Source organism: Mesoplodon densirostris, chromosome 2 (assembly GCF_025265405.1).
Source record: "Mesoplodon densirostris isolate mMesDen1 chromosome 2, mMesDen1 primary haplotype, whole genome shotgun sequence".
NCBI lineage: Eukaryota > Metazoa > Chordata > Mammalia > Artiodactyla > Ziphiidae > Mesoplodon > Mesoplodon densirostris.
In genome coordinates, this window is record NC_082662.1 from 69,390,885 (window position 1) to 69,413,395 (window position 22,511).

The 22,511-nt window shown below is 41.0% G+C and overlaps 1 protein-coding gene across 1 annotated transcript in view; it reads left to right on the top strand.

The window, feature by feature from the left end:
• The window catches only part of AK5 (adenylate kinase 5), a 253,833-nt gene that overhangs the window by 173,556 nt on the left and 57,766 nt on the right, over positions 1-22,511 (top strand). The window contains exons 9-10 of the mRNA XM_060084682.1: positions 17,253-17,295; positions 19,495-19,539. Coding sequence (XP_059940665.1) covers positions 17,253-17,295; positions 19,495-19,539 — 88 coding nt within the window. The remainder of the gene's footprint in view (positions 1-17,252; positions 17,296-19,494; positions 19,540-22,511) is intronic.

Genomic DNA, 22,511 nt, shown 5'->3' on the forward strand with positions numbered 1-22,511 from the left:
CTTCAAATCTATCTATCCCTCTCCCTCCCTCCTTTCTTCCCTGACAACTACCACTTTCTTACATCTCCTATTCTGACTCTGACCATCCTACCCCTCTCTTTAAGTGTTCATGTAAGGGCTTCCCTGGTGGCGCAGTAGTTAAGAATCCACCTGCCAATGCAGAGGACACTGGTTCAAACCCTGGTCCGGGAAGATCCCACATGCCACGGAGCAACTAAACCCATATGCCACAACTACTGAGCCTGAGCTCTAGAGCCCACGAGCCACAACTTCTGAGCCCACATACCACAACTACTGAAGCCCACGTGCCTAGAGCCCATGTTCCACAACAAGAGAAGCCACCCCAATGAGAAACCCACGTACCACAGCGAAGAGTAGCCCCCGCTCGCTGCAACTAGAGGAAGCCTGCGTGCGGCAACAAAGACCCAACACGGCCAAAAATAAAAATTTAAAAAGGAAAAAAAAAGAATTCATGTCATTATATCTACCCCTACAGCTTCTGAGTCAGTAAGTCTGAGATACAGTCTGAGAATGTGCATTTCTTACAAGTTCCCATGTGATGCTGATGCTTCTACTCCAGGAACCACACTTCGAGAACTACATACAGATCTAATGCATACCTATGAGCATTGTCTTGTTCACCTCTACACCCCCAGCACCTAGCACACAGTATTTGGCACATAGTAAGGCCTCAATCGATAGGAGCTATTATTATCATCATTACTAATATAAGGAGCTGGGACAGGAAGAAGAGATACTATTTAAATTTGTCTTAAGTTTCTTGAGCTAGGAAATAGTTGCTTAAATATCTGTGACTTTTGAATCATTAAAATTTTAATTTTATTTTAAATTAAATTTTTTAAAAAAAATTTATCCTATTTTAAAGAAATAAAGCTTAAAATCTTTTATCTGGTACTGTGCACATACCAAGTGGAAACACTGACATTCAGAGAAATCTGTGAAGGCTGTAAATCTCAGTCTTCCAATAAGCAGAGTGATCATTTCAGGCTTCAGGTACATCTAGAGTCTCAAAAATATGACACAGTTCTAGATCTTGTCCAAGAATATAAATAAAAATTTCTTTAATAAAAGAGTCATCAAGGGCTTCCCTGGTGGCGTAGTGGTTGGGGGGCCACCTGCCAATGTGGGGGATGCGGGTTCGTGCCCCAGTCTGGGAGGATCCCACATGCCGCGGAGCAGCTGGGCCCATGAGCCGTGGCCGCTGAGCCTGCACGTCCGGAGCCTGTGCTCCACAACGGGAGAGGCCGCAGTAGTGAGAGGCCCGTGTACAGCAAAAAAAAAAAAAAGTCATCAAGACAGAAAAAAGAACACATTCAAATGCAGGGACTGTGTCCAATGGATGCTGATAAAGTGACTCGGACCTTAACAGAATGGGTCACCATATGCACAAAATAAGCAAAGGGGTAGATAGAGATTATGTCATTCCTAGCTTCATTGCAAAAGATGAATCAAATGAAGAGCTTTTAAAATGATAATAAATGTCACAGGAAATATACAAAGCATGACAAAGAAAGAATGGATATTTTTATGTAGACACACTCCTCCATCCTTTAAACAGGGGTTTGTTACCAAACCCAGATTAGAACATTCATTTATTTGCTCATGTACATTAGCACCAGTATAAATGAAAAAACATAATACCCATTGTCTTTTGGAAGTTAATTTGCCAATCCTGCCGATCTACATTTCAAGTTGGCTTAAAATGATTCAGGGGGTCAACCAAAATATACTAGGAATATCATTTGAAGAACAGAAAATTTTCTTTGTAGAAGGACAAACAGTAAGTAGTCTTTGTAGAAGGACAAACAGTAATTTTCTTTATAGAAGGACGAACAAAGTAGAAAGCATTTCTGACTTTCTACTTTCTAAGACTATTTCCTGTCTTTCCAAGGTCCATAAGCTCTTATCCTACTAAAAAGTTGTAGACAAGAGACAAGATGGTCTATATTATCCACATCATAAACTTTGCCATTACAGCTTCCACACAAGAAGATGAACAGGCCAAGGAACACTTTCACTGTCTTGATCTGGGTTAACTTGGCCTGGCACGTTGTAGGTGCTTAACAAATATTTGTTGAATAACTGGATGGACGGATGGATGAATGGATGGGTGGATGGGTGGATGGGTGGAAGGATGAATGGATGAGTTATATGTAAGTCCTGAATTTTCTGTTTAATATTTTTTTTACTTGAGTAGTACATGTTTATTTTATAGAAATTATAAGATGTATTTAAAAGGAAAAGGAAGGGTAAGCTGGGATGAAGTGAGAGAGTGGCATGGACATATATACACTACCAAATGTAAAACAGAGAGCTAGTGGGAAGCAGTTGCATGGCACAGGGAGATCAGCTCTGTGCTTTGTGAACACCTAGAGGGGTGGGATAGGGAAGGTGGGAGGGAGATGCAAGAGTGAGGAGAAACGGGGATATATGTATACGTATAGCTGATTCACTTTGTTATACAGCAGAAACTAACACACCACTGTAAAGCAATTATACTCCAATAAAGATGTTAAAAAATAAAAAGACAAATACTGTATGATATCATTTACAGGTGGAATTAAAAATTTTTTTAAAAACCCAAGTTCATAGATACAGAGAACAAATTTGGTGGTTGTCAGAAGCAGAGGCTGGGGGGAAGTAGGTGAAATGGGTGAAGGGGGTCAAAAGGTACAGACTTCCCAGTTATAAAATAAATAACTCCTGGGGATGTAATATATAACATGGCAACTATAGTTAATAATGTATTGTATTGCATTTTTGAAAGTTGCTAAGAGAGTAGATCTTAAAAGTTCTCATCACAAGAAAAAAATTATAACTATGTATGGTGACAGGTGTTAACTAGACTTATGTGGTGATCATTTTGCAATATATATAAATATCAAATCATTATGCTGTATACCTGAAACTAATATATGTCAGTTATACCACAATAAAAAATAATAAAAATATTTAAAATGAAACAAATAAAAGGAAAAGGATCTATAACCATGGACCCACGTTTAAACCATTTAATATGCTAACATTTAAATTTTTACAAAGAACTTTTGTGTATACATACATTTTTATAAAAATGGGATCACAGTATTTCTTCTCTTTAGTTGCCTATTTATTCACATAATACTATGTTGTGAACCTCTTTCAATACTAGTCAATATGCTTCCTCACCATTTTTGAGTAGTTGCATAAAAGTAGAAAAAACCACAATAATCTTGGAATTTTGTAAGTCTCTATACCTTAAAATAATAAAACTGGATTTGCTGAAAATATTCTTGAGATAAGCTAGGAATATTATTATTAATAACTTGAACCCTGCTTTAATGAAGAAAACTAATTTATGTCAATTCTGTGGTAAACTGCATTGCCTCAGGTTATCTGAAAATTTTTTCTCTTGACTAATTTAATTGTATCCCTGCTGCCTTATCTGAAGCTTAACATCAAATCCTTTCTTATGGCATGCAAAGAATTCTGATCTTAATGGATAATCCTGTGGGATTATCATAAATATGGATTAGTTGGGTGTGAATTAATGAACCATTTCAAAAAATTACAGGAGAATGTGGGAGGGAGGACCTTCTTCCCTCCTAATGTTTGAGGGAGGCCTGATAACTAGCACCCCTTCTCCCTGCCTGACTTCTGAACAGTTGAGAATTCTCCCAAACACTCCCCCTCTCCTCTGGAGAGGAGTAAGTGGCCAGAGCTCAGCAGAGTTAGTCTGTTAATAATAAGTTAGGCCCACATTGATTTAGTGCTTTTTATAAAGCATCTCATCTGAGTCAAGAAATTGTCAATATGTCAATTCAACAACTACGTATTTAACACCTACTAAATTCCGGACACAGTGCCAGATTCTGGGGTTACCAAATTTAATTAAGATTCTCTTAGTCCTTACCTTCAAAGATCTCAGGCTTGTGGGAAAGATAAGCATGTTACAAAAACATACCCTCATTATGTGTGTACCTTAGTTAAGATTCTTTTGGTTGCAAGTTACAAAAACCTGTTTAGCTTCAGCAAAAAGGTAAACTTATCATAAAGCTTTGGGGACCTCTCGCACATCCAAAGAAGAATGTACCCAAGCCCTTGGAACAATGCTGAATTAGGTGCTGAAAGGCCATTAAGAATTTCCCTCCACTGTATGTCTGCACCCCTCTATGCATTACCTTCTTTTCTCTCTCTGCAGACCTGTTTCTTTGCTAGCCGTATTTACATGGTGGTCTACTAACTGGTCCAGCCAACACAGAAGCCAATCTCTCTCCATCTGAATTCATAGGGAAGGATGTTAATTGTCCAGACTTGGTGTGGGTGCACTGCTGATCCAGTCACCGGTGGCTAGAGTCACATTTTAGGGGCAGGATGAGGGCTGAGCAGAGAGTCCAATAAATGTTCATTGCATTGAGAAATTATAGAAGTGCTATGAGTTAGTGAGGAGGGAGCCACTTACTATGTTCTATGTTCAAGGCACTGTGGAAGATGAAAAGATAAATAAAATTCACAACTAACTGAGAGTATGATGCGGTGTGCACTCTCACAGAGATATAACATGCTCTGTGAGCACATCGGAGAAGGAGATTAATCCCAATGAGAGGAAGGAGAGAGATTCCTGAGTTCAGTCTTAAAATGGGCCTTCTAACAAGAGGAGTTGTAGGAAGCTAGGCAGGTCATTCTAGGTAAAAATAAAAGGCTGAGTATCGAGGTTGGAAATGGCTGTGCACACAGGGGAACAGCCAGGAGGGTATGTGGGAGCAGACAATGACACAGATGAGCCGGGAGGGGTATTGTTGACTGGCTGGCAGGTCCAAATCCTGATGAAATTTCTAAGCCCTCTCTCCCCAGGACATATTTTTCTCATTCATGAAAGCAAAGTGCTGCCACTTCAGGTCCCTATGGAGAGAGAATACTGATATCAGGCCAGGAAAAAAAGCAACAGCTCAAGACTACCTTTTTTTAAAAGCTCACTGCCACTTTCAGTAGATGAAAAATGTGTATCTGCAATTCACTGAAGGCAGTGAGTAGTCTGTTCTTGAGTTGCTGTGGCAACTGCTCAATTAAGTGAAAAAAAGGAAGAAAAATGTACTCTAGTTGTTCTTGAGCTTAACATTCTTTTTTTAAAAAGAAAGAAAGAAGGTAACGTGTGGTGAGATATTTTCCCCAAGTCTTTCCTAAGATTCTGCACCTCACTTTGCATTTCAAGTAGCGTGTCCTGCTTCCCTTTCCCTGCCAAGCCAGATGCTAGGCCTGCTGTCTTCGTGGTTGGGAACGTGAGCCCCAGATTTCATCTCAGAATTTTCTGAGGTAACATTTGCTTACTTCCAACTTCCACGGAAGGCCGCTTTTATAGATTTCTATTGTTAAGGTAGTGGAGTGGATCCTGTAAGGGAAAAGTAGGTGGGAATAGTGGGTGGGTTCTAGCACCCGAGACTTAGAACATTAAACAAGAGATGTGACTTTTCTGAAGACACAAAAAATAACTCCTGCCTGATATACTAAGAAACAAAGGATATAATAAGAGCACCTTAGATGTGTACAATAATTTGCTATTTATAAAACTTTTAATTGCCTCATTTCCTCTTAGCCACCACCCTCTGGTGTGGGCATTTCTCTCATCACTTTAGACAGAAGGACACCTCTAAGCCATGCTTCAGGGAATGATCTTTTGTGTGTGTGTGTGTGGTACGCGGGCCTCTCACTGTTGTGGCCTCTCCCATTGCGGAGCAAGGGTCCGGACGTGCAGGCTCAGCGGCCATGGCTCACGGGCCCAGCCGCTCCGCAGCATGTGGGATCTTCCCGGACCGGGGCACGAACCCGCGTTCCCTGCATCGGCAGGCAGACTCTCAACCACTGGGCCACCAGGGAAGCCCTCAGGGAATGATCTTAATACAACACGGAACCAGTCATGTCACGTCTCTGCTTACAGTCCTCAATACCTCTCTGCCCTTTGTTCCTGGGGTAAGACCTGAGTCCTCACCGTGGCCCTGAGGCCCCACAGGATGCCTCAGCGCACCGTCCTCCCAGCCTCCCGACTCTGTGTCCAGCCCTGCTGGCCTCCCGCGGCTCCTCTAGGGTGTGGTCTGCTCCTCCTTTGCAGCAGCTGAGGGCTCTTCCTGCTGAGAGAGGCTTGTCTTTCCCCACCCACCGTCCCCTCTTGCCCACTTGGCCAACTTAGCGCCCAAGAAGCTATAGTTTTAAATGTTGGTTCCCAGGTTTTGGAATCAGACGGACCTGAGTTCGAATCTCAGCCCTCACATTAGCTCCATGACTCAGGCACCTCCCTTAACCCCTAAGACACAGCTTCAAATATGTAGACTGGGAACGATAGCACCTTTTTCAGTAGGCTGAAAATGAGAAAATGCCCAATAAATGTATTTATTGTTATTATAACCAATATGATAAAATGATGGAAACATTAGTTCAGGGTTTAGAATGCACTGAAATGCTTTTGTTTTTTTTTTTAAATAAATTTATTTACTTACTGATTTTTGGCTGCTTTGGATCTTCATTGCTGCACGCAGGCTTTCGCTAGTTGTGGCGAGCGGGAGCTACCCCCTTCGCTGCAGTGTGCCGGCTTCCCATTGCAGTGGCTTCTTGTTGCTGAGCATGGGCTCTAGGTACACGGGCTCAGTAGTTGTGGCTCGCGGGCTTAGCTGCTCCACGGCATGTGGGATCTTCCTGGACCAGGGCTCAAACCTGTGTCCCCTGCATTGACAAGCAGATTCTTAACCATTGCACCACCAGGGAAGCCCCTGAAATGCTTTTTTAAAGTTGTCTCCACTGCCTACTTCACCTGTTAGCACTTTCCCCCAAAAAAATAACTCTGCACATTGGGGTGTTATTGCACCAGCAGGTTGGGGTGTTTAGAGACGCAAATTCTGTACCTGGAATAGTCTGGAAGTTTATCCGTGAACCATCGAACTTGCTGATCTTAGTCTGTCCCCAAAGACTATCAATGCAAAGAGGTATTACCACACAGGGTAGCATTAAGTAAACAACTCACAACTTAAGTGGATGATAAGGAATATAAAGGAATCATAATTTGTAATGGAAAAGCACGAAGAGCAGCAACAAAGCATCCTTCCTGGAAACTGTAAGACTGCCAGTTTCAGCTCGTGTACATGCCGGACCTGTATAGCGGCCAAATGCTTAGAGTACTGAACTAGAGTCCTCCAAAAGCTCTAAAACATGCTGATTTTAAGTCTGGATTCTGAACATTATTAACCTTTAATAACTTCTGTATCAAATTAGTGGTAAATGCCTTCAGGTAGAGGCAAAAACTGAAATTCTATATATTTGCACCATTGTTCACCCAAGAAAGGATTTTGCAACTGTGGGTAAATTCAGTAGGATTCAGTGAGGTTGCCTGCACGTAACCTAACTACAGTTGGCTTAAACAATTTAAAAGGTGGTTTTCTCTCTTAACCACAGTCCAGGGATAAATGGTTGTGGGGTTGGTGCAGCAGTGGCCACATACGGTCAGACCGGCTCTCTCTTTCCTGTCTGCCCTCCTCGGCGTGTGGGCAGACCTCCCTTCAAGGTCGCAAGATGGCAGCAGTGCCTCCAAACAGCAAAACTGGAATGAGTGAGTGAGGCTGATTCTCCCCGTGTGTGTCCCTCTCTCTTTTGAATAGGGAGGAAATCTCTCCTCTGGAGCACCCCCCAGCAAAGATTGCTTTTTACATCCTCTTGGCCCAGATTTGGCCACAAGCCCGTACCCATCATGCAGAGGATGGGAAAGCAAGGATTTGGCATTTTCAGCATCCGAAGAGGGAGGTGGCTGCAGCCTGCAAGAAGAAGGTGGGCTGTTGAGTAGGGGTCTAGGGGTGTCTGCCAAAGGGCTTAGGGAGGAGGGCAGAGAAGGTGGCCCTGGCAGAGTTCTGGTGCCTTCCATGCCACCTCCACCCAGAGTGGCTTCATTCTTCTTCCACATAGAATCCTGCTCAAATAAAAGCTTCCGTGGATAAACATCATCTGTAACCCTTCGCTGCAAACTCAAATACCTAATATACTAATACCTGATATATGTCAGTGCGTCAAAATTATTTGTTCACTAGTACATTCCCAGCATCCAGAATAGTTCCTAGCATATAAGAGGAGCTTGTATTTATTTCCTATTGCTGCTATAACAAATTGCCACAAACTTGGTGGATTAAAATAACACAAATTTGTTATCTTACAGTTCTGGAGGTCAGAAATTCAAAATGGGTTTACAGGGCTAAAATCAGGGTACCGGCAAGATAGCACTCCTTCTGGAGTAGTTGGGGGAAATCCATTTCCTTGCCTCTTTCTGCTTCTAGAGGTTGACCACATTTCTTGGCTTATAGTCACCTTCCAGCAATGGCATCACTCCGACATCTTCTGCTATCACATCTTCTATGATTGCGTCCATCCTGCCTCTCATAATGATTCCTGTGGTTACACTGGGCCCACCCAGATAATCCAGGATGATTTTCCCATGTCAAGAACCTTAACTTAATCATATCTGCAAGTCACTTTGGCCATGTAAGATAACATATCCACAGGTTTCAAGAATTAGGAGGTGGACATCTTTGAGGATGTGCATATCATTCTGTCTACAACAGAGCTCAAAAAATATTTGTAGAATTGTTGAATGAGCAGTAGAATCTCAGCATTGGAAGCTGCTTTAGATAGCATGTAGTCTAACCTCTTACAAGGTCTAGGAATCTCCTCACTGGCAGATAGTGATTCCATGTCTGCTTGAATACTTCTGGTGCTGGGGGCTCTCCACCTTCCAAATTAACCTTTCCACTGTCGGACAGCTATAGACCTTAGACATTTAGACCTTTCTTCCTTAGGTTACTTCTGCCCTTCTGTACAGAGAAATCTACACATTGTATCTTCTATATGACACTTCTTCCCCAATTCTGGAGAAAAAAAATGACTTACTGTCTTCATCATTTACAAATCTTCACTTAGCACATCTCCATCTCAGTAACTGGGGTTACAAAAAGATGAAAGACAGCCTCCAATCTTCAAGGGGGTTATTGTGAAAGTGAATCCTACACATAAGAAGTTAAATAACAATACAGTTAAATGAGTTCATCCATGTTAAGTGCTCAGTACTGTGCCTGGCATGTAACAAGTGATCCAAAAACGTTACCTGCTCCTGTTGCTGTTATTACCATTCACAGATGCTCTGGGTCAAATTACTGATGCACCTGGAGTTCTCTGATGCAGCAGTGACTGGAGCAGGCTCAGGGAGGAGGAGGGATGGGAGGAGAGGCAGAATGTAAACAAACTCAGGGTAAAGGGGAAGGCATTCCAAACACAGAAGGCAGGTGTTCAGAGGCCAGATTAAACAGGTCAAGTTCTAGGAAAATGAATAGATTTATTTATCTCATGTAGGGTTTATCTTAACTAGCTTGGGCAAAACAGCATGAACTTGGGCTTCCCTGGTGGTGCAGTGGTTGGGAGTCTGCCTGCCAATGCAGGGGACACGAGTTCGAGCCCTGGTCTGGGAGGATCCCACATGCCGTGGAGCAACTAGGCCCATAAGCCGCAACTACTGAGCCTGCGCGTCTGGAGCCTGTGCTCCGCAACAAGAGAGGCCACGAGAAGTGAGAGGCCCGTGCACTGCGAAGAAGAGTGGTCCCCGCTTGCCACAACTAGAGAAAGCCCTCGCACAGAAACGAAGACCCAACACAGCAAAAATAAATACATAAATTAATAAACTCCTACCTCCAACATCTTCTTTTAAAAAAAAAAAAAACAGCATGAACTTTATCCAAGTTGTAGATAGCAGCTGTAGATAGCAACTGCCCCGCTGCCTCTCCAAGCTCTCTCCTCCTGAACCCTTCCTGGGACTTGTAGAGACTTAAGCCCCATGGTCTCAAGTCTAGTGATTGCTTCTAGTGGAAAGAACACTTCTTTCGACCTGCCTCTTTGATTCCCAGCTCCAGCCTGGAGATCATCTTTAACTCCTCTTTGCTCTATGCTCCACGGCCACTAACTAACCCTGTCCCACTCCTCACTCAGCCTTACCCCCTAAAACCTGAAGGAACTGAACACAGACGTTGAAGCTGGAGAATAACAAAAGTGAGAGAAGTAGAGGCAAGGTCAGAGCTAGACTGTAGATGTATGGGTGGTCCATGGAAAGCTGTTTGTTGCATCTGTAATAGTGATAAGCATGAAGTACTTCAGGCCACTGAAAAAGCAGGGGGCACACCCGTGACGAGCAGAGGACTCAGAAGGAAGAGGAATCAGCAGGAGTTTGCAAGGAGTTCTTCCAACCCTCCACTTGCTCACCCCATCCAGATATGCCTTCTCCCAACCTTACTTCCTTTTTAAAGAAAGATGGTGGGACAAAGGATGATGAATGATTCTGTGCAATATTTTTCTCTCTGAAAAACACATGAACACACATACAGTATGCTTTAATCTAATAATCTGATTTGCCATTTTGCTGAGGCTGTCTCATAAAGAGCCTATATCCTCATAGCATCTACAAAAGTACCCAAGACAGGCCAATATGCTCTGTAATTCCCAAAGATTGACACTAAGCTTTGCCATTTTATTTCTGTTTCATAAGGAATCAGAAAACAAAAGTGGTAAAGGCCAAATAACTCTCCTTGGTAACACTCTAGTCAGGAGTGACTTTATGGCCAACATTCACTTTAAATGAGATGAAATCAGAATGAGAACTTTGGTCCCTTCTTTAAACCACAAGACTTGCAAAGCCCTAAGGCTAAATCTGGCACATGAAGCCAAGACCAAGTGTTTCCTCTGTACTCTTCCAGCAATGAGTTGAGTTGGATGTATTTTTGAGATGATGAAAACAGGAACTTACAGGAAAACATCAGGGAAAAACTTCTTTCTTTAAAATTTCTTACTAGAGACACAAACATTTCAATTTATATGTAAAAGAAGAAAAATACCATTCCTCCTTAAGAACTAGATCTGTAAACCACTATTTAAAGTAGTTCATGTAGAGAACCTGCAATTTAATAAGATGAGGAAAAGGTTAGCCTAGCATCCCCTATATTTTTTCCTCCCTATTTACTCAATTATACAAATACTTCCACAGCAAGACCTCTAATTGTGTAGACTTCAGTGAAAGAGAAATGGAACTTGCAGTAAAATAAATTATTGGGTTTAATTAAATTACATACCATTTCCCATACTTTTTTTTTTCAAATTGCCCATTACTTTAAATGAAAACATTTTTAGAAAAGAACTGTAAACACTCAAAGCATTTCTCAAGGACCATTCTCCCTTCTTCCTGCTGATACAATGTAGGTTTTGTTCCATTTTCCAATATTCTCCTGCTGAAGATCTGAGGAATTTCAAAAGTTCATTCACCAGTAAAACTTGAGAGTTCCACTTTCAAATCACCTGATGAACAGGATCCAGCTTCAGTCCCTCTTTTAGCAGATGAATCCATCTTCATCTCTATTCATGTTACACCATGAGCGTTCCCTACCCTTGTGTAGTGCAGTCGCTTGATACACTCTGTCCTCCTGCACTTGACACACAGACAAGTCATCACGCTCCTTCTGGGGCAGCAGGAGAGGTGTTTAGAACACGAGCTTGGGAATCAGAAAACCCCACTGGCTGGAGCATCCTGAACAAGTCACATAAGCTTTCTGAGCCTGAGTTTCCCCATCTGAAATATGGGAAATAGCAAACCTGCTTACCCGCTAGTGTTTTCTGGAGGATCTGATGAAATCACACATATTACAAACACTCCAAATATTACCAAAATAGCAGTTCTGATAACCATTTTTAAAATTGTTTATGTGAGGTGTTTTGCTGTTTTTGTTCCTTAACAGGCATAAAGAAAGAGAATCCAAAAGTCTCATTTTCAGGTTCCAAAATGGGGAAATGGTACTATTTTATTTATTCTTTTTTAATTATTCTTCTTTCCTGTTAAGATTCTGGTTCTCAGTAAAGATGAACCCTTCTGAGAACTGCAGGACCTTTTGAGCCTCAACCCCAGCCCTACTTCCCTGCTATTGCTTCTTATAATCAGATATAGTGTCTTTAGACAAATTTAAATAGAAAATCCTCATATGCTAGCATTTCATGGTTCATGCTTCTCCCAGAATTTGGATGATCTGCTTAGTACTAGTTGAAGTAAGAAAAAGTTAGAAAACACTGCTCCTCACATTGTCTCAGAAACTACAGAATCTCTTTGAAATCAATTTTTTTTGGATTTTGAAAAGAAGTTAAAAATGGATTGTTATCTGTGCTCAGTGCCAGAGAAAGAAAATAGTTTTTTCTTTGCAGTATTTGTGAATTTTAGGGCCAAAAATTAATCTTTGCTGTGACATTTTATTGTTATATAAAGCCTCTTTCTCATAATCCCACTTGAAGCTATACACATTTTTTATGCCAAGAAACACACACACTGGTTGTTGTTTTTTTTAATTTATTTTTTGGCTGCATTGGGTCTTCATTGCTGCGCACGGGCTTTCTCTAGTTGTGGCAACCGGGGGCTACTCTTCATTGTGGTGCGGAGGCTTCTCTTGTTGTGGAGTATGGGCTCTAGGTGCATGGGCTTCAGTAGTTGTGGCTCGCGGGCTCTAGAGTGCAGGCTCAGTAGCTGTGGCGCAGGGGCTTAGTTGCTCTGTGGCATGTGGGATCTTCCCGAACCAGGGATTGAACCCGTGTCCCCTGCATTGGCCGGCAGATTCTTAATCACTGTGCCACCAGGGACATCCACACACACACTGTTTAATACAAACAAGAACTAGGAAAACACTCCCAAAATGACCTACTACTTCCCTCTCCTTCCCAGGGGAGGTTTGTTTTGTGGTCCCCAAAAGGATTTTAAAAATCAACACCATCTACTCAAGGAGGGGCAGTAGAGGATCTGATGACTGCCCCCCCCCCACACACACACACATAACAGTAAGAGGATGCTGATGAGGAAATGTAGCTTGGTATCAGGGCACTGAGGTCGGTCCTCAGCCCAGCTCTGCGCAGCAGTGGAAACTCAGATACATCCCAATCCAGTGGTACAACAGAACTTGAGTTACATCATTCCTATCAGGGTTGCAGCAAGGATCCAGTAAGATTATATCTGTAGAAATGCTGCCAGAGCTGTAAAGCACTGTTTAAGTGTCAGCTTCATATTATGACATGATCTGCTTGTGACAGGGGCGCTGGTCCCATAACCAGGAGCAGATGCTGTGCTGACATCAAAGCAGGATGAAGAACTTCACCATAGATGTAGAACCATCTATGAAGTTATGTTGTTTTGATCTTGCTCACCAAAAATTCAATAATTCAAGGCACTGGGAGCGACAAAACATCCATATCTCAAGGTGAAGACAATAGGACCTCTGATCCAAAAGGAAAACACAAACGCACACCAATTAGCTGCTCTTCCTACAAAGAATACCAGAATCCAGCCTTGCAGAAGTAGTTGCTTGCCTACAGATCCACGCAGGGAAGTAAAGTTGAATTCAGGTTGCTTTTACTCTCCTCACGGCTCTGGCTTGACTGGGAATGAGGGATAGAGACCAAAACCAATCTGTAGTCCAAATCCAGCTTCCCCATAAAGCCACCAATCCTATCCTGAGGTTCTAAATGTGTTCAACAGGATTCTAGGTTTCTCACCATCAACTACCAATATATTATCAAATACCTAGCACAAAAAAAAATGTGGCAATGGGCTTCCCTGGTGGCGCAGTGGTTGAGAGTCTGCCTGCTGATGCAGGGGACACGGGTTCGTGCCCCAGTCTGGGAGGATCCCACATGCCGCGGAGCGGCTGGGCCTGTGAGCCATGGCCACTGAGCCTGCGTGTCCGGAGCCTGTGCTCCGCAACGGGAGAGGCCACAACAGTGAGGGGCCTGTGTACCACGAAAAAAAAAAAAAAAAAAAAAAGTGGCAACCTGAGTTGGGTTTTGGGGGCTAGTGGTTTTACTGCAGGCTTTCCTACCTTCACCAGTATTAACAGCATCATTGCAGGCTGTGTCTGGGTTCCAGACTAGTGAGTCACAAATGGCACTTACATAAATCTGTGCCTGTTTTTGTACTACCTCTCTTTGTAAGTTTCTTCATATTTGGTATGCAGCTTCATGCCCCCAAAGCCTAGTTTTACACTGCAGAAAGTCTTCTATGTCTCACTGTACCAACAAAGCCTAACCCCGCATTCAGACTTACAGGCAACAAAGGGCTTAGTGGATGGAGCAGCAACAAAGTAAAAGGCTGCAACCCCCAGAGGCACCCACAGGTACCCAGGGTGGAACTCGGTTGTTAGTGGGTTGTGTTTTCTCCAAGAATGCCTCACAAAAGATGCAGCTACAGTGGAACTGGATATAAACACCTTATCAGCCATTTCTCCAAGAAGATTATCTAACATTTTGCACCTTATATAACTGACACTCTGAAATTAATGCCTCTTATTCAGAACACACCTAGCATTTGAAAAGAAAAGAAAAAAGAATTAGGGCCCCCGGAGGCTGTATGACATCTTTTCACCAAAACCAGAAGTGTTTGCCTTTCACTGGTTGTTTCATGTATGTGTGTGTGTTTAAGATGTCAGATAAATTTTATCTACAAAAGATCACTTGTGAAGTTTATTGAGCATCACGGGAAAATAACACCCTGCAATCAAACATCCCATTCACCTGGGTTTTCATGTCAGTGAGTGCAGTGCAGCACTTTCCTGATGGAGAGTTTTTGACGGCTGCATCTATGCTCCAGAAACTTGTTCACTATCAATGCATTCATGGAAATGAATCTGGGGCTCATCTGAAGCACTTGGGCAAAGCAGAACAGAAGACTGTGAATAAGAGCTGTGGATAAAAGCAGGTCAGACTCAAGAAGCCAAATAAAGGTCAGAAAGGCCCTTTTACAACCTGGCGCATTGTTTTATGAATTCAGAATAACCCTGATCAAACTCCCAAGACATAATAGCCAGGTACAAGAAAGATCTGTTACAGTTTGGTCTATAAGATGGGTGTAAGTCTGATAATTCAACAATAGTATTAAAAATTGAGAGAAAAGACCTCATGGTTTCCTCTTAACATTACCTGAATATATTCAATAGCTGTTTGACAAGCAATAAGCAGAGTCTGATTAAACGATTCTTTTCCAGCAAAGGCTATTGAGCCTCTTTCTATGTAGCTGCATCTTAGGCAGACATATTAATTTCTTCAAATAGGTCCCTGTCTCAGGTGGGCTTCCCTAGAAGCAGAGGCTAAGATGGGGATTCTTTGCAAGTGTGTTATTAGGTGTGCTCTTGTGAGACAGGGAGAGATGCAGGATAGGGCAGGGGGAGAAGCCAGCTGGATATTAGTTTCAACTTGATCTCAAGGGGACCCCTGGGGAACAACTTACACCAGAGTCATCCCAGCTTGAGGGAGGGACCAGACTCCTGTGTGCTCTTAGCAGCAGCTGGGGGATGGGTGTACCAGCCAGCTGAGCAGCAGGACACTAACAGATCCAGTATGGTAGCTAAGATGATGGGACTAAATCTCTAGGAGCCAGACTGTGTGATAGGAGATGTGGTTCTCATCCCAACCCTTGCCTCACTAAGGACATGATGATATGGCCACGGGGCCCTCACATGGCCTCTGCAACTACCAATTTCCTCATCTGTAAAATGGGAGAGCAGGGTGGTAGAGTAGGATTAGACGGTCCTTGCATAATGTGAAATGCAATGATTTCAGTAAGGGAAGTGGGGGGAGGCTCACTGAGGAATAGTGGATGTTTTTTTCTATTCATGGAAAGCGGAGTTAATTAATGTAAATGTGTCCCTGAATAACTAGTCCATTGACTACTCTTCCCTCACCTGGAATAGCTCTGGATACACAGGCAAATCTAGGAAGACAGGCAACAAAGTTGCCCTGAAGGCGTATGTTCTAAAAAAGGATGGCAAGTCTCTGTTTTCAAATAAAATGCTTTTGTGGTAGTTTACCTAAAGGGAGCATTAATACAACAAGGCAACCTCATTTAACTGACTCCTGTATCAAAGCAAATTAGAGGCAAGAGGCTGGAGTAAAGCATGAGCCAGAGGCTGTCCCTGAAAAACTACACAGCCTCTAGGGAGAGCAGTTTGGAAACATCTATCAAAATTATAAATACGTTTATTCTTTGCCTGCACAGCACGCTCTCTGGGAATTTATCCTACAGGTATATATGTGTGAAATGACATATATATGAGTTTATTCATTGTGCTACTTTTTCAAAAATAGTCCAAGATTGTGAACAACTCAATGGTCCATCAATAAAGAACTAGTTAAAAACAATAACAACTATGGTACCTTCCATACAGTGGAATACTGTATAACCCAAGAACATCTGTATGGATACAGAAGGTTCTCCTGGATATATTGATAAGTGAAAAAACAAAGGGAAGAACAGTATTATCATATTAGTATGTATATTATAAACACATATGCATATATAATATGTCTGCTTCTTTCTGTGTAATGGAGGTAATAAGATCATATAGTTATACTCAAGTGTATCCTTAGATATCTAGAAGTCAGTTTTTGTGTATCTGGAAAGATAACCAAAAAAAAAACTTTTATGAGTGGTTATCTCTAAGGGATGAGGGAGTGAGAAGGTGGGATGGATAGAGACAGAGGTGGGAGTGAGAAATCTCACCAATGCCTTTTTACAGATTTCCTTTCTGGATTTTTTTTCCCAACCATCATGGGTTTTTCTGTAAGGAAAAGGGAGGACCTGTTTGATTAAAAAATAAAATGGAAATTTAAAAGGCAAGCATCAATCAAAGCTGGCCATCCCAACCTCCCTTATTTCATGCTTTCATTCAGGGATTGGCAAACTGAGGCTGTTGGTTAAGTAGTGAGACCATATGCTCACAATGCTGAAAAGGTTTACTATCTGGCCCTTTCCAGAAAGTTTGCCAAGTCCAGCTGTAAATCATGGAGTTGTCTGTAAAATAGCTGTACTCCTCCTATCAGTGAGCTTCAAGTACTTCTATCAGTTTTGTCTTCTTTACATCAGCTTTTCTGACCACAGAGAGTTATACACCAAGGAAAAAGGCAGGATATTGCACCTATTACAAAGAGCATGAACTCTGGGGACAGACAGCCCAGGTTTAAATCTGGGCTTTGTCCCTCACTACTATGTGGCCTTGGGCAACTAACTTCTTGAACTCAGTATGGTTTTCATCTGTAAAAGCTGGATAATAATGGTACCTCCTTCACAGAATCGTTTTGGAAGGTTAAGTATGTTAATGCTGGCAAGAAGTTTAGTACAATGTCTGTTAGTATTATCTAATATTTTGATTTTTTATAAACAGGGTGATGACCAGTTAAATGTGTTTGAAGAAGACGCCATAGGAGGTGAGCTTTCTTTACTGATCAGACCAAAGTTGTCATTTTAGTAGCTCTGAGCATGTCTTTTTTATTAAACACCACTAAGAGATAATAATCTACCAACAGCTTGTACTCTTCCCTTAGCCAGGGAACATGATTAAGATTGGGACTCTTTGGCTCTCTCTCCTCTTGATCCATGTAAAGAATCAAAGGGACACCTTACTAAGAGGTGCATTTCCTTACTGCCCAGAGAACATGAGTCCCAAGACGCTCAATGAACAGAGGATGCTCGGTTAAAATACCCAATCCCCTTTGGAAGATTCAAATGTATAAGAGCACAGCAAGACTTCCACATGTCCTGTAGGAAAGAGAGCTGGCTATCTTTAATTCACCATTCTTCAAATTTTATTGGAACACAAAAGTCTTTTTCCTGCATCGTGGTTACTACTCTGCAGTGTACCATTGGGATGCAACCTAAGAAACACCCAAATTATACTGCTTCATAATTTTGTCATGTTAAAAGTCTTGCCAAAACTAAAAAATCCAACCATAATTAGCTACACATGGAACTGAAAATAGATAAAATTATGTGAATTTGAGTTTGTTCAAAAAAAGATAAGTTTCATGATTGCCCTAGAAAAAAATACCTTCTATCATTTCCACTCTGAAATAACTGTTGTTATAATTATGGTCTGTGGAAATATATTTACATTGACTGGGAGCATATACAAGTAAGTGAATTGGCTTTCTAAATAACCCCAGCTCTAATCCTGCTGCTCCAGGAGCATGAGGTAGTAGATAAAGTGTCATTTGATGATGATGGCAAGAGCAGTGCGTAAAAATTGCAGTCACCAAATGACATAATGGTGATTCATGAGGAAAAGGCACATAAACATGAGCCAAGTGCAAATAATCAACTCAGCCCCAACTGGATGGGGATTGATTGATTGCTGAATAAAGTTTCCTTTCTTCCTGGTTATAAAATTAACACACATTCGTGTGGAAATTTTTTTAAGGTAGAAAATAAGAGCCATCTAAGACCTTATGACCTCTAAATAATCATGGGTAACATTCTGCTTTATTTTATTGCAGTGTATTGTCTATATACCTATTTCTACCTAGTTGAGAATACATGTGTATATACAAACATTATCTCCAATATTTTGTACCTATCAAAACATAAGCATGTTCCCATGTCATTAAAAACTCTCTATAAACTTAATTTGTAATGACCACATTGTATGAATTTACTATCATTTTATGAATGTACCATCATTAATTTTTAAAAATAACTAGTAATTTTTAAAAAATAACTATTTTTTTTAACTGGAATAAGATAACCATACTAATACTAACAATAATAACCACTTTCCTAGATCGCAAATACATTAAATGTTGCTCAGCTTCATAAAACTAAACTAGAAGAAAGAAGTAAACTAGAAGTATGGAGAACATGAGATGACCATTTGGCTCCACATGTTAAAAGCATCAATCTATCTGCCTTTAACAGAAAGCTCCAGATAATACTCGACTTTTCCAGTCACCATGGGCTACTCTGTAAAGAGACTGAAGCACCTGTTTGATTTCAGAGAACAATAACAAAAAATCCTTTCATGTGAAAACCAAATGGTTCCAAAGACCCCCAAATTCACCTCTTTCCTCTGTTTCCAGCTCTTTTCCCCTTGTCTTCTTCTTCTTCTACCCCAACTCAATTCTTCATGCCCTATTCCCTCTCTCTCTCTCTCTTCTCTCTCTCTCTCTCTCTCTCTCTGTCACTCTCTGTCTCTATCTCTCTCTGGTAGGGTTGGGCCTTTCACTCAACTAATAATGGATTCCTGCAAAAATGTAGCATTGTGTATATAACTGAACCACTTCGTGATTACCTACTACATCACGTGACAACTGGAAATCTTTTAGGGCTCCACAAACTCTGCAGAGTTTTGCACTTTGCCAAAAATCCCTAATCATTCCTTTGCCTTCAAGCAGTGGTTCCCAAGATTCAGTTCTCACTGACCACCTTCATGACTTTTATCTCTATGCTATCTATTTTATATATATTATATAGAATACTGTATACTATAATATATAATGTGATAGCATATATTATACTATACTATATACTATATAATACTATATACTATATAATACTATATACTATATAGTATAAAACCAGGGTTTCAATACAGTTTTTCTTTCTGTATAACTTAAATTATTCTTATTTTAAAGGTTTCACGGAAGATTTGAGAAAGTGTAAAATTATCTTCCTGATTGGTGAGTAACAGCCCTCAAATTTTCAAATGTAATTGCTAATAATAACAGTGTGGTAAGGAAAAAAGACTACTCATTTCTCAACCTGTTTTGAAGTCTTGGCCCTTTTTTAGTCAAGATTACACCCCTGAGGCTTCCGGATCATTCCTTTCATTTATACAGTTTTATATTACTTTGGCTTTGTATCTTTTCAGCATAGACAAAGCAGGACTCTAAGGAATATCAAACTCCTGAGTTTAGCTCTATGATAATAAAATGCATTATAATCCCACAGGTAAAAGGATGCCTATGTCTGTTAAAATCTAACACCTTTTCTGTTTGAACAATGACCTGCTCTTCCCTAAACTAAGTACATCAGTAACCACATATTCAAGTATCCCTTAATAACCATACCCTGCATTTCATACAGCTAACAACAAAAACAATCTCGTTTATTTTATGCCCTAGTACAAAGAAACTCATTGGGAAACAAATTGTGGGATAAAATTCATTTCGGATTAACCAGCATTTTCTGAGCACCTATTATGTTCCAAGTTATCTCCTTTAATCCTTACACAATCTTATAGGTTGGCGGTCCATCCCTATTACATATCTAGTACACAGACAAGAAAAGTGAGCCTCAGAAGGTTAAGCAACTTGTCCAAGGTCACAGAGTTTATTAGTATGAGAACCAGATTTCCAGTTTTTCTCTTGGGAATAAATGGGAGTAGTTGCACAGCAGTAAAATTACATAGAATAGGACAAAATATCGTTACATCACCTCCCAAAACTTAGTGCTTTTCCCTCTAGCTAGTCAAGTCTATAGAAAAGTTAATTCACTCACTTAACACTGTACATTTTTCAGAAAATACCTTTTTATATTCAGAAATAATGAAAAGGTCCACGCCTCCTCAATGAGTGGGAAAAAGAATGGTTATCGGCACCCTAGAAATATACTCAGATATACTTAGAATCTTGCACCCTAAAGTCAGTATTCTTCCTTGGAAATCTCTCAGTAAACCTCCCTCATTTTCAGATGAAGAAACTGAGTCACAGAGAATTTAAGGGGTTTGAGGCAGGTCATTCAAACAACTGGTGGCAGAGAGGAGACCAGGGCCTATGGCTGTGGTTCCCCATTTTCGGGCCCTCCTCACCCCACCACTGAATTATGTGGGTTGTCACCCTAGACGGTCCACCACATTTAATCATCCACCAACTACTTACTGAATATTGGACCCATGCTGGGCAGTACAGTGAGCAGGGATCAGAGAGTTTCCATCTTAGAGGAAAAGGAGAACTAATCAAATTATTATCACAAACCTTGAAAAGCAGTAGGAAGGAAACAAAGAACTGAAACAGCGAACAAGCAGGGTGAAGTGTTCAGGGTAAAAATGGGTGATCAGGGAAGGCCCTGTGAAAGTGACATTTAAGCAGGGAACTAAAGGAAAAGATGGATGACTGAAGAGATTAGTGGGAGGTGAGAGGAAGACGAAGTCTAGCTAAAGTGAACAGCGTGTCTAAGCAGTGAGAATTCTTGAGCTCAACTGAGTTCTGTTTCTGACCTGCTTGTCTCTAGTTGACCTTAGCCTTGGGAACTGGATGGACTATTGCCGCACTTAGTTTACATTCTTTTCAGAAAGTAAAAGTACATTATGCCTACTCCTTACTGAAAAGAAACTCACCATCATAATTTCAAAGAAAATTCCCCTTTCCACACAAACTTTAATCAATTATCTTGGCATCTAGAGTATACACAATAAATTATACTTTCTGTCCAGCTTTTATCTTATAGGCCAAATTAGGAAAAGGGGAGACTCTTTAAACTTGAAGTTCAGGAATCCAAAGAATGAGGCTTTATTATCACATAGCAATCTGTGTTTTTAATAATGTGGTCCAAAAAAAAGCTTTTTAAAATAGTACAGCATGTTTTGTGGTGGTTGTTATTGTCTCTAAGAATAATATTATTTCAGATTTACCCATTGTTTGGCACCATACTTGAATTTTGAGTGTATTTTCAAATATTGCTTCTATCTAACCAAGCCTAAAGATCTCAGCTCACCTGTTACTAAGCCCTGTGCCCTTCAGAAGGTGAAATAGCACAATATAAAATCTGGCATCAGGACTTCCCTGGTGATCCAGTGGTTGAGATACCGTGCTTCTGATGCAGGGGATGCGGGTTTGATCCTTGGTTGGGGAACTAAGATCCCACATGCCATGCAGTGCGGCCAAGAAAAAAAAAAGTCTGGCACCAGACAAACCTTAAGACCCTCCAGGGTCCACAGACCACACTAAAAACTGCTGCTCTGAATAAAGTTTTTCTTTTTTATATATCAACCAGACTCTCCTGTACTTCAACTTGTTAGTCAGTCACTATTCTAGAAAAGAAAGATTTCAGCTTACTGTTTGGGCCATGTACAAAGCAATAAGAAGAAAAATGATGGATTCTGCTTGAAAATTAAGGCTTTCGTTCTAAATATACTTACGCCTTGAACAACATGGGTTTGAATTGCACGGGTCCACTTACAGGCTGATTTTTTTCAATAGTAAATACTACAGTACTACCCGGTCCAGGTTGGTTAAATCCATGGATTCAGAACCATGTATCAGCAGGAACCAAGTATTCAGAGAGCTGGCTATAAGTCATACATGGATTTTCAATTGCAGGGAGGGTTCGCACCCCTAAGCCCCGCATTGTTCAAGGATCAACTGTACTTTCTCAACAGATGGCAGGATGGTATTCTGAGGCTGTATTATTGCAGGTCAATTTGAAGCTCATAAAAATACTCGGGATGTCGTCGACACACCCATAGCAGTTTTGATGAGCTTTAATCAACAACAGTCAGCTGATTTCAGTAAAGTAAGTGTGGTTTTGTCTATATGAGAAGATGGCTGAATTTTTCATTTTTCAAATTATTGTTCTGACAGCTACCAAGACAGGTAGGGTTGTAGTATTAGCCAGAACCTAGGTTGACATTGTCACTGTTAGTCTTAAGATA